This window comes from Parasteatoda tepidariorum, chromosome 1 (genome assembly GCF_982258835.1).
Source record: "Parasteatoda tepidariorum strain Cologne lab strain chromosome 1, Ptep-v5.0, whole genome shotgun sequence".
Lineage (NCBI taxonomy): Eukaryota > Metazoa > Arthropoda > Arachnida > Araneae > Theridiidae > Parasteatoda > Parasteatoda tepidariorum.
Genome location: NC_141755.1, coordinates 48,134,232 through 48,147,775, shown reverse-complemented (window position 1 = coordinate 48,147,775; position 13,544 = coordinate 48,134,232). Strand labels below are relative to the sequence as shown.

The window sequence follows — 13,544 nt, the reverse complement described above, 5'->3', positions numbered from 1 at the left end:
ATGATAAAAAAGTACAATATAAAGCAGGTTTCATAATAAGCCAAAAATTAAAATCAGGTCATTTTTTGGAGAAGTATACATAAACCAGACTATTAAAAAGTAAACAACAAACTAAAAAGAGTATAGTTAGCTTAACTTAAGCGGAATAAAAGCAAATTTCACCACAAAAGAATAATAAAATATATTATTTTTAATTTTAGAATTACTTTGTTTAGAAGAGAAAGATTTAACAGTTTCCAGTATAATTTTATCAATACTGAACAAGTCAAAATAATTTGAAAAAATTTATACAAAACAATTAAATAATATTCTCTCATACCGATATATAGTTAAAATTTGTAACTGAGTTCAGGATTTCCTTAATCAAATAATTTTAAAGAGTTTCAATAATCTTGATATGAAAATGCAATGAATATTCCACTTAACACTTTTGCACAAAAATAATTTTAGCAGATGATCCCATCCCTCAATTCCTCATTTAAAAATTCTAAAACATGATAACTGTATGAATTATCAATTCCAATCAACTATTGTTGATTAAAATCAATAATTTTTAAAAATCACTTAAAAGAGACAAATCATAAACTGTGTAACTACAAAATCATTATTCAAGAATTGTTGCTACATTTTTTAAAAAAAATAAATAAGCTAATGATCCCCAAATTCATCACCATAAAAGGATAATATAAAATTATTGAGTTTCTTTTCATATAATAATTGAATTTCTGAAAGTGTTTTAACAGTGAATCCCATGTTTAAGGTGATATGTCTGAAACATATATAATTAGCAGACAGTCCCTTAATTGGAACTATTGCATTTTCAAATTTTGTGATTTCTATTGGTATTATGAAATAAAATAAAAAGATGTTGGATCGATAATTAAAATTTTTCAATTCTTCGAATATATATATTATTTATTTATTTTTTTTCGTTTGTATGCTTAAGAAATTAACACATACTAAAACCAGGAATATCAGGACAAACTATTTTTCATCAGGAAAATCAAGAATATCAGAACAACTACGAAACCTGTATAAAGACTATTAGTTAGTTTACATTTAAAAAGTACTTACTTTAACTAAATAATAATAAGAAATATGCATATAAAAAAAAACTTACACTATGTTCAATACAGCATCTTTTAATTTCACAGTGTGAATGCATCTCCACCACTGAGCAACAGATGAATGAACATATATACTGAAAATGAAAAATTACCATAAAACTTGAACTTTCATGAAACATAGCAAAATTAATTTAATAATTCTGAATAAAAATAACTTATCTTGAAAAAAAAATTTTAAATCATGGAAGAAAATATTATTAACCTAACATAGAAAATTATGCAATAATTAAGATATTTTCGAAATATTTATTAAATTTCACAATAAAAAAAAAATAATAATAATAATAATCAATGCAATAAAAATTGAGTGTAATGAAAACAAAAACAAGAAATTGAATAATATGTACTTGAAAATTGTGGAACATAAAGGAAAGTACTAAAAAATTTAGGATAGTAAAAATCATAATAAATAGTAGCTAGTAGTTTCCTCTGTGTATAGTAGTTTCACTTTAGCTAGTAGTTTCCTCTGTGTATACATTTTTAAAGTTACACAGCAAGTTTTTACTTCAAAAACAATATTATCAAATTAATCAATTACAATTAATTTACTACAAATTACTTGCATTTAAAGCAGTTATCTAAAATAGTTAGCAGGAGCAGGTTTGTTTCTTACTCTCTTTTTTCCTTTCAATTACCGAGAACAATTACGTTTTGTAAATATATATCTAACATCTAACAACATTTAACTAATGATGGAGTTGCAGTTTTCCATTGTTGTTGATACATTTTTATTTGTACATCACATCTGCTCATTAATTTCTATATTTTTTTGGTTGTCACAAAATTAATGAAAGTCATAAATATCCCAAAAACCTAAGATAGTTTTTACTTTATTATAACATACTTGTATGCTATTACCTAATTATGCTACATTAAGCTTAACTTGCTTGAATTTATTAATCATTTTGCAATTATTATTTTTCGGAATATAATACAATATGCTAATATAAGGAAGATGCTAGGGCTCCACAGGAGGCAGACAGGGAGTTACAATATTTTTAACCAGTAATAATAATATTTATACACACTGAATTATAATTTATTTAATATTTAGCTTGTTTACATGAACTTCTTTAAGTAGATGAAAAAAATTAGCAAAATTTAAAATACAGATATTCTTTAAATAAAAATATATTGAACAAATTAAGAAAAGAATTTGCATTTATAAAAACTTTAAAAGTATTTCTCGAGCTTTTCTATTCAAAATAAAATAACCAAATTTAAGAATGAAGAAAGACGTGTTTCTGATAACTATCCAGTTTTGTTTTGAACAGTTCTTCTTAAAAATCAGAATTCAGCTCATTTTACTCATTTTCAGCATATGCATACACCAAGAAAAAAATTCATAATAATTCATAATTCATTCTGCACATTAAATAGTCTCAAAATATTTAGCAGCCTTTCTTTTCTTGGTTAGTATATCTGCAACTGTAAATGAACTTTTTTTTAATAACGCAGGAATTTCCACCAATAGAAGCTTGATCATTTGGAATTCCACAGTCGGAAAAAAATGGGTACCAAACTTCTGTTCTTTGCAAATCACTCCCAGAAAATTGAGAAAGGGAGCTTTCAAAGAAGTTAACTCATTTTAGAGTTTCTCTCTACATATTCTTACATATTGATTTGGGACAAGCAGTCAATATTTTCCAAAAAGGAATGAAAATGACAAATTCTGTAAAAAGAAAAGCCTTTTTGAATGAGTATAAGATTAAAATTATCTAACATATAAAGATTATGTCAATCAATTGGCATTGTGTGAGGCATTCTTGTTCTTTATCCAAAGTTAAATAAAAGAATGATACTGCAGAATCAGATTTTAAAGAAAATATGGAAGTAGAACTTAAAATTTCAATCCTATATACATCAAAATTAACATCAGCAGAGAACATTCTGAATTTTTCTTCAGGCAGAAAATGTAGATTGAAAAATTCCAGACTCTTAACTGATTGTTGATTAGAAAATCGATGAAATCTACTTAGAAACAAATTGCATTCAAAATTGCTAATTTCATAAAAAGAATGTAAAACTAAAATCAATTTTCAGTTAAATATGAATTCTTATTTTTCATTTTTGACTTAAAATCTATTTAATTTAAAATTTGCAAACATATTATGTGATAATGCAATCACTATTTCACTATCAATAGTATTGCAAAAAGAATATTTCAAGGAATCGGGATATAGTAAATCATCATTCCATTCACAATAAGCATATTACTGGGTCCATAGGCAGTTCACTATAACTGGGTTCAACTGCATAGTAAATTAATAGAGATTTCAAATGTTCCCTCGATATTTAAATTTGTCTGTATAACTTTCAATATTTTATGGAGAAGAGTAATAAAATGAAGAAAGAAAAATGATTCGCAAAACATTATTTCACATCTGAATAAATACTATTTAGATTCTGATACAAGTATAGTCTGTCTCAAATAAGAACTCCCTTAGTCATTCGTCTGGACCCACGGCGGTGACTATGGTAACTAGCTATAACTATTTCAAGTAGGGGTGTGGGGTCATTGATTAGGTCGGCGGGAGAAAGGAAATCGTTATCTTCGGTCTATTGTGTTAGTTCTAGAGTGAAGAGAAGCTACCCTCCTTGAAATGTGCTATTCATGTTTCCGTAACAGCAGATGGCCTCAGACTTTGTGGTGGGAGGAGTTCTTACCATAGACAAGCTACATAATGCAAAAGAATGTACAAAATTAGAGATACTTAAGTTGATCTTACCTTCCATTTTGTGCACCCATCCACATTGTAGGTAAAACACTAGACATTTTTTCAATATGCTCATAAGCTAATGGATTATCTTTTGACAACTCTGATATACCATCTTTAATTATTTCAGGAGGGTCTTTCATTACAATCCATTGTTGCTGCCTGCTTGGCTCTGGTCCATTTTCAAGACTATTGGTATTTTTTTCTACAAAAAAATTACGAGGTCAGTGATATGAACATACACAATTTTTACGTCACAAGTTTTTCATGTAGAAAAATGATGTGAAATTACAAAAGTAGAGAAATGTATTAATAATAAAATAACATACAGTTGGTTTACTGTTTAATGATTATGAAGTGAGCATGAAAAACTGCCTACAAGTCGAGTGCAGCCTTAAACAAAATTTGTGGAAAAATAACATTTAGAAAAAATTTTCCTTTTGCACTTTTGCAGGCTTAGCTCAGTAAATTTATTTCAATTTAATTTAGCCTGTATAATAATGTTCTTTTCTTTTTAAATAGAATAACAAAAATAATGCAGAATAGGAAAAAGTAAAATAAATTTTTAAAATTATTAAAAATTGTTGATTGCTTCAATTGCAGTTTTTATTTATTTAATTTTATTCCAATATTTTGAGCATCTTAAAGGAGTTATCTTTGATATTGGGTGAGGTTATCTTCTTTTTTTTGTTGAGTATAGTGCAATTGGGTAGAAACTTATCTGTAATAAATTACCCTAAATAAGTTGTTTTTGCAATCCTGCACAGAGAATTGAGATTTTGTTTCTGAACTGTGAAAAGAGCTACAACACTAAAAGGTCATTCAAAAAAAAATTTTAAAAATTGTACCAGAAAATAAAATTTAGGATATCAGACTCAAGAGTAGTGCTTAAAAGTTTTAAGCAATTTATAATAAGCACTGATAGCCATAGAAATTAAAAGAAATGAGTAATTGGGAACTCAAGTTTTAAACATAAAAACAAAAGTGGAAAAATATGCATTAACAAATATAAAGTCAAAATGAATTTTAAAAAAAATAAGAATTAAATAAAATATAGAACAATAACATCAATTCTACTTTTTTATAACCATATTTTTACCGATAAAAATAATTATGAATGCAGAAATCAATTAGCAAAATTATTTTTAATTACTAAAGAAGAAACATAAGATATGTTCTGATACTGATATGTTCTATATGATATATATCATGATATGTTCTGATTCTGATTTTATTTCACTTATTATTTTAAACAAAAGATGCTAAATAGTTATTTTATTACTCTAAATATAAATAGTTTATGAATAAATTAATATTTAATATTTTTTTATAAATTAATATTTAACTGAGAAAGAATCAAATTAGCGTAGATGCACTTCCAAGTAGTGCAGGAGGGGTAGATATTTGCTATCCCAAACACTCTATCAAATATTAGTCAAATAATCACACAGACTTCAGTAAAGTTGAGAAGCAAGTGATGAATATAATGAAAAGATACTTATATTAGTAATTTTCAATCATAATGTAATCATTTTAACTCTTTTAATTTTTCATAGTACTTTAATAAATAAATAAAAACTTTTTTCTTGGGTATCTCTTTTTTCATCTTTTGGTATAACTAAAAACTTTCCGGTTATCTGAAAACTCCTTCAATAACAGAAACTCCTTCAGTCTTGAATATTTTCAAGAATCAGTAGAATCAGTTTAGATAATTTCTTTCAGTCCAATTTCTTTTTTCTTTTCTTTACAGAAAACCTATCAGTAAACAAAGCTACACTTTTGAAGCAAAATGAAAAAAATAATTACCATCAGTAGAAGGAGCAGACTGCCGAAAAAGAACTGGCTCGGTTTCTAAAATATATCAATCTTATTAATAATCAAAAATTCCAAACATAATAATTCAAACAATTGTAATTGTAAATTAATAGTTAAAAATTAAAATACAATTTAGTAAAATATATTTGAGTGTGTCAAAATAATTTTGCTGTTATAATATTTTCATTTGCAACCTCCAGTAAAACATTTTTGGGAATAAATTTGTTTTATTCCTTACCCTTGTTACATACTAATGTAATAAACATTATACACATAAGGATACTTATTAACCTGAGTTTAGCAGTTATGATAGTAAGTAACTTTATTAACAAAAAACTTTAAGAGAAGGGTAAGAAATAAAATAAATTTGTAGCAAAGAGAAAAGCACAAGCATAGTTTGACATAATTATAATTGCAGTCAATCAATAGAACATCAGTAGTCACTGAAAATTAACAAAATTAATTTTACTAAAGCAAGGTCCAAGAACATAATTTATTACTGAATTAAACATTTTTTAAGACTTTTAAGAACATATCATTGCTATTTATTAGTAATTTGTTTCCTTTCTTCAGTTTAACGAATCCTTTGCTGAAAAAACAAACTTTTGAGCTTTCAGAGGTTGTTTTGCTCCAAAAAGCATTTCCATAATTAGAAAAGAATTACCTAAGATTTGAGCAGTTGCCTTAATATTTGGCATATTTGACATCACTACTGGAAACACTTATTTGAAAAGGAAATTTGAAAGCTTGTGCACTGAAATTAAAGAAGCCTAATCTTTAAAGCAAGCAATTTGTGACAATATGTTATCTTGCTAGCACATAGCTTTTGATGATAAATTCTGAAAAAAGGTCTTCAAGTAAACTGAAAAAGAGAGGGTTGTTTTAAGATCACAAACAACAAATAGGTCTTACATGTTGTTCCTAAACTATATTTGTCAGCATAATGTAATAAATTTTTATGGATAGATAAATAAAAATTTAAACCTCAAGTATAAGCTTTATGATCTTTCACTATTCTGTAAATAAATATAACCCTACACAACGGTAATATGAAGCAAATCAAACTTAATAATACATGATATACAGTCTATGCTCTTTGTTATAAGCCTCTCTCCCAATTACAGCAAACCCTTACCTTATAACAACGTATATATACAGTTGTCCCATTTGCTGTTCTATATTCATAATATTATTTTCTATTAAACGAAAATCATCACAACACATATGTAATTTTTAGGTTTAAAAGGATCTATTCTCTATCTTTGTAAACTTCTTTTTAAAAGGTAGGAAGCAATTAAAAGCATGTATTCAAATTTTTTCTTGACTTTGTTATGATTATGCAGTTGTTTAAGCATACTTTACTTATTGAAATGATTGCCTATGTATTATATTTAACATGTTATCCTACTATCAATTATTTAGTCAGTTTCCAGATTTTTTTGCGAAATATAGTATGGTTTAGTCTAAAATTATTCCGGCATTTACTATTTATCACTAAAATATTCACTTTATCTCTGTATCCTCACCATAAAGCTACCTCACATTATAATGTTCATTTTAAGTAGGCCAGAGTTGTCATTATATCGGGAGACTATGTTATAAACAATTAAAATTTCATACTGAGTTTTTTCTTTTAATCAAACTTATTGTGCAATGATGTTTTTTTATATCTTATTAAATTCATACCTTTATCTTCATTAGTTGGAGAAGGAGGACTAGATGACGGACCAGTAGAACAACTAACAAAAGTTATGTTTCCAATGCTATTTGTGCTGTCACTTGATTTACTATCATCAGGGGCTTCAGTTTTCTCTGCTTCAACGCCTAACTTTAGGAATTCTTCTTCAACCGGATAGTCAGTTTCACAGGCACCTTAATGTCATAAATAAATTTTAGTGCAACTAGATAATTAACTGTAAAGTTGATTGATATTACTTTAGTTTTAAGAATAAATAATGCTATGACCAAAATCAATCAACATAAGTGAAACACTATTGTGATAAGATGTTTTCTTTCATCAAAAAATCTTATTTAACAATAGTGATCATAAAGAAATGAAAGCAGATTTTTAAGTTACATCTGCAGCATTGTCAGGGAATCTGCTAAATAATTTATTTAAAAGTTAAGAATAAAAAAATAAAAAATAATAAACTGACTCTAACTAATTGTAGTTTTAAAAAAATTAAAAATAACAAATAGCCGCAAAAACGTTTTAAGCAAAAAATTATTTTCTGTTTATCAGTTGTAGAAATTATACTGTGGAACACACAAAACAAATAATTTAGTATTATTTTTTACAATAAAGGTTAAAATAAATGAACACAACATAAAACACTAGTCGGGTATAACAGCAATCTCAGATTTAATTTCACAATAAAGGTCTATATCAAAAATTAGCTGATCAATATTCCCTGTGCCTCATTGAACTTTTTTAAGTAGTTACTACAATCAGTGACATCACTGTACTGCGCTTAAATTACGTTGCTCAATAAAAATTGCAAAATCCCTCATAATTTATGTTTACCTAAACAAACTTTTGGCAAAAGAATTTTCTTCAGCACAGTGCTTACCTATAATCATAGTTGGCAATTTAAACATATAATTAAAAAGGGGTAGGAAACTAATATATTTAAAAAACAAAATAACTGAGCACAATTTAAGGACATAAACTTTCGCTTCTTATAAATGTTACAAATATTATAAGATAATGTATTATAAGTAATATTATATAAGTAATAATATTATAAGTAAAAAATGAATAAAAATACATGTACCTGGTACACTGGTAATGCTTAAGAGATGTGAAGAGCATACAAAAAAGCTACTCAAAACATCTGCAGGATTCCGTGCATCAATTACGTTGACTTTACTATTAGTATGAGTACTTGTACCTATCCATATCAATGAAGAAAGACGTTGTTCCATTTCTTCATTTTCCTTTCTACACTTTTCAGACTCCTGTATAATGAAATCCATCATTAGAAATCAGGAGAAAAAATTATGTTTAAATTAGTTAAACTTATTTACTTTTTATTGCTATTATTAGCTAGAGATAAGTTTAGATAAGTTATGTATATCTAATAATATTCTCCCTAACGGCAGGTATTGAACTTTCGTTCTTCAACTCTGAGGATGCCGGAAGTGTTACTCATTTAATGTTACCCAGTGGGCACCTGTGAACCTAAGTCACGGAGGCAGGCAACATTACCCACGCCACACTGCTACAAATGCCCATTCATAGGGTGGACCACTTTCACACATCACACACAGCAGAGCAAACAAATGGAGATAAACATCCATGCCCAGAGCGGGATTCGAACCTGCAGCCATTGGCTTCGCAGTCGGGCACGCTAACCGCTCGGTCACCTGGCCAGCATACAGCTAATAATCAGGGATGAGAGTAGTCAGAAAGTAAAAATGAGGAAATCCAAAAAAAAAAAAAAAAAAAAAAAAAGAAAGAAAAAAAAAAAGGAACAAAAAAAAAAAATATATATATATATATATATAAACAAAAATTTCACAAAAAAGTGCGATTTTTAAACTTGTAAACCATGTGAATATAAATCCCGATATGAGACTTTTAAATCACGTAAATATGAAACTCTACATCGAATTTAAAAAATGCGAAAATACAAATCATGATTTTTTAATTTTTTGATCACGATGCATAATTTTTAAATCGCGCGATATTACAACCACAAAACCGAATCACGATATTGGATTTTAAGCTCACGTGAATACGAATTGCTACATAGGGCTTTAAAAGCTCGTAAATACAAATCGCGATATTGATTTTTTAAATCTCGTAAGTAAGAATCGCACTGTACAATATTTAAATCACCTGAATAAGAATCGCAACGTTCAACTTTTAAATCAGGTAAATACGAAAATCGAGATTTGATAATAAAATCGAGATTTTAAAAATGCATAAATACAAAACACGATATTGGATTTTTAAATGTCGTAAATAAGAATCATAATATACGATATTTAAATAGCGTAATTAAGAATCGCAATGTGCAACTTTTAAATCAGGTAAATACGAAAATCGATGATTGATATTAAAATCGCGTGAATAAAAATCGAGATCTGAATTACGAAAATACGAGCTATCCAGCCGACGGATAAAAAATACGGAACATCTTATTTTCTGTGCGTGAAATCGGAGAAAATAGCTAAAATAAGTAAAAATGCGGAAGGGTTAGCAGCTAGGGCGTAGATTGAATTTTCTGTTTATCTTTGAAAATCGTAAATAAATATAATTATTTTACTTCAATAACTGAATTTAAAAAAAACGGGATATTTATTTTAAAAAAAAACGAAACTTTTAGAGAATCGGAGTTTTTGATAAAAAGGCTGAAATTCGAGAGACAAAAAAAAATCTCATCCCCGTATAAAGGTCAACCAGTTTTATCCCAAGGAAATGATTTTTAGAGAAACTTCAGAGGGAGGAAAAGGGACTTCAACAATTTCCCTCCGCGGAAAATTAAATTTCTCATAAAACATTTTAACTTGGGCAAAAAAAAATTTCAGCGGAAATTAGCGGGAAAACTGGAAAAATCTTAAAAAAAGCGGAAATCCGCGAATCCGCGGAAGAATCTCATCCCTGTAATAATATAAGCTATAGCTATGGATTATCTATATATAAGCATTCCTTAAAAAGGTACTATTAAACTTAATTCGGGCATTCAAGCAATGTCTCACAAACATATCTGAACTATAAAATATAAATTGAAAACCAGAAAGAGCAATACTTTTAAATTTAAGTTATATGATAAAAATAAATGAAAGTCTAGCTTTACAAACATTGTAAATTTTTATGAATATTCGATCAATGTCAAATGTGCAGATATAATACCAAAAATATTACACATACATTAAATTTATCGGCCTTGGCAAAATACATTATTAAAAAAGCGCGGATGCATAAAACAAATTTTGAATAATATCAGTTTACAATATCCATCATTTACAATTAAAAATTTTTAATTAAATTTACTAACACATGGTTCTTATTACAATCTCTGTAACCCTAAATAAAATTTATAAATCAATTTTCTATTATATATACAAGTCAAAAAGCATCAAAAACACTTATAACAACTTAGCCAGTTCTGTTATATGTAAATAAAATATATACAAAACAAGCCATTAAAAAAGTCCTGCTAGCGAAGCAAAATATATTATAAAAAAATTCTAATAATGACTTTAAATTATACCAAGATATCTATATGCTTTGATATTTAAGTTTTTACCTTGACAACGCATGTAACAATGAAAAATATATTAATTACTTGAAAATTCACTTCTGATAAAATTTCTATACTAAAGAAATGATAGTAGAAAAAATACTTACAGCTAGCTCATGGCTTAGCTTTTCTATGTTAGATAAATCTTCAGTCGGAGTATCCTCCTCAGGAGGTGAAGAATAAAATACACTTGCTCCAACAATAGAACCACCATCACGTGTTCGGCCTCCATTTAGATTCACGCCAGCTGAACACCAAATCTATCAACAAATTTATTAAAAAAAACTAAACAACTAAGCAAAGATAATTTTAAAAAATGTAAGTAAAAAAATTTTATTTTTTTAGGCATGTTTATAGAATATGTCTTATTCTATGAAGCACTATAATACTGTTATCAGTGGATAAATTTAAAAAAGAAGAAAAAAATTTATATGGTTTAGATAATATCATAAGCCTGATTGATAATTACTAATTTTGCATACATAAAAACTGAAACTCTTATTTATCATTCTAACATTATAACTTGGGAGTTCTAACTATACATTGAATTTGTGTTTTAAATTGAAATGTTTATTTCACTATTAATGGGAAATTATTTTACATTCGTAAAAATTTGTAATTGAACTTTTCCATATAGTATATAATTTACATAAACTTCTTTATTTTATAATTTTTAACTAGACAATAATCTCTTACAACGTAACTTGACTAAATAAAGCATTGTCAAAATACTATAAACTGAAATTTAAAAAAAATTTATTTCAACTTTCATCTAAATCGGAAATTTAAATTCTATAATTAAATTATACGTTATCTCCTAAAACTTCCTAGCTTCATTATTTAGCAAAATACTTGAAAATCTGAATAACAAATGTAATTTTTGAGTAGTTTGTAAAGTTTTCAATAATATATATTGGTAATTATACACCTGCCTTTATCTGAAGCAAATTTTAATTACCAATTAATTTTAATTGCCAATTAATAATAATTTATTTAAAAAATACTTACTTTAATTTATAAATGAAAAAAATTTAAAAACTCAACTAAGTTTTATAGAATAAATTTCATTTGAACCCTTTCGCAATGGGAGTTGCAATTGAATGTGCTGAGGTTCAGAGCCTCTTTTACAAGTGTCTGCCCAGGGCCGGGGTTTTTTGCCTTTGAGCGTACATGTTCTAATATTTCTTAATTAGTTCTTTAATAATGTACAGTAAAGTAGATTAGCAACATATACTGTATAAATAATCTACTTACTCGCTTTATTTTTTATTTCCTTACGTTTTGTGTTTAAATACATTTTTATACAATTTCTGCTATATTGAGTTTTGTTCAACACTTAATCACTGTAAGTCTAAACACAGAAAAATTTGACGTCTACAAGACGTAACTATGAAATGAAAACTGAACTGCAAACCCAAATAGTTTTTAAAACATTCCCAAACGCTGTCACAAACATGCAATGGCTAGAAGTGAACGAGAAATCTCTTTGGCATGTCGGCATGTCAGCAGGGATATGAAGCTGTTTCTTGCTGACATGTATACGTGACAGTCGGTACAAAAGGATTAAATATTAAAAAAAATATTATTATTAACTGCACAGTGATACAGTGGTCAGATAAAAATTTACACTAAAATTCATCATGTATTGTTATATAAATAAAATAACAATTTATGAATAAAAAGAATACTGTTTTACTCTTTGTTAAAAGTTATTGGTGTATGAAACAGATCCTTAATAAAATTCAAGCTAGTTATAAGTAGGAATTTCTTTTCAATTCATCAATTTTCAAACAAAATTTATGAAATTGAGAATGAGCCTCAATACAAAATTATATTAACTACCTTCATTCCAGATTCATTGAATGAGCCTCAACACAAAATTATATTAACTACCTTCATTCCAGGTTCATTGAATGAGCCTCAACACAAAATTATATTAACTACCTTCATTCCAGGTTCTTTATCCATCAAAGGTCTGCAGTAAACAGGAACAGGTACTGGAAAAGAAGGATCAAAAGATAAGGATGTGGGCTCAGCCTCTCCATTACTATCCCCAAGAATTGGCAGGCTCCATCCATAGGCTTGCATTCGCCCATCTTCCTTTTTAACGTGAGCTCTGACTTGTTTGTATTGTTCTTTTCTCTCCCTTGCCCTTTGCTGATGAAGGCGCTCTGTTGCTCTATTGAAAGTAATTTTATAAATCAATGAAATGCAATGGTATTTAATCTCATTTTTAAATGCAATGAAAGATACAGTTAAATGATGCACTAAATTTTTATAGAAATAAATAATATGATGGTACAAGTTCAGTTAAGAGTCTTTTTACAAAAAGAAAAGAGTTGACTTCCTTTAGGGTTAACTTAAAGAAAATTATATGAATGGTGCTAATAAGGTGCTCGTTTATTGGGTAACTAATTAAGATTTTTTGCTCAAATTTATTCTTTGAAATAAGTTTTTCTAGAATTATAAGTGTTTTTTAAATTTTCTAAAAGTTACTATTAGAATCACAATTACAACTTAAACAATATAAAAATTTGGTAACAATAAAACATATTTCAATTAATGTTATGAAATAAAAAATATTTAAAAATTACTAATTACGTAAGTGACAAATTAAGATTTAATGTCCATATAAT

General features: G+C 27.2%; 1 protein-coding gene across 7 annotated transcripts in view; it reads right to left on the bottom strand.

The window, feature by feature from the left end:
• Positions 1-13,544, bottom strand: part of LOC107437970 (C-Jun-amino-terminal kinase-interacting protein 4) — a 53,118-nt gene that overhangs the window by 12,199 nt on the left and 27,375 nt on the right. For all 7 annotated transcript variants that reach the window (XM_071179893.2, XM_043052677.3, XM_043052671.3 and 4 more), the window contains 7 exons: positions 12,853-13,087; positions 11,016-11,168; positions 8,434-8,617; positions 7,346-7,531; positions 5,651-5,695; positions 3,857-4,049; positions 1,121-1,201 (listed from right to left, as the gene is read on the bottom strand). In XM_071179893.2, coding sequence (XP_071035994.2) covers positions 1,121-1,201; positions 3,857-4,049; positions 5,651-5,695; positions 7,346-7,531; positions 8,434-8,617; positions 11,016-11,168; positions 12,853-13,087 — 1,077 coding nt within the window. The remainder of the gene's footprint in view (positions 1-1,120; positions 1,202-3,856; positions 4,050-5,650; positions 5,696-7,345; positions 7,532-8,433; positions 8,618-11,015; positions 11,169-12,852; positions 13,088-13,544) is intronic.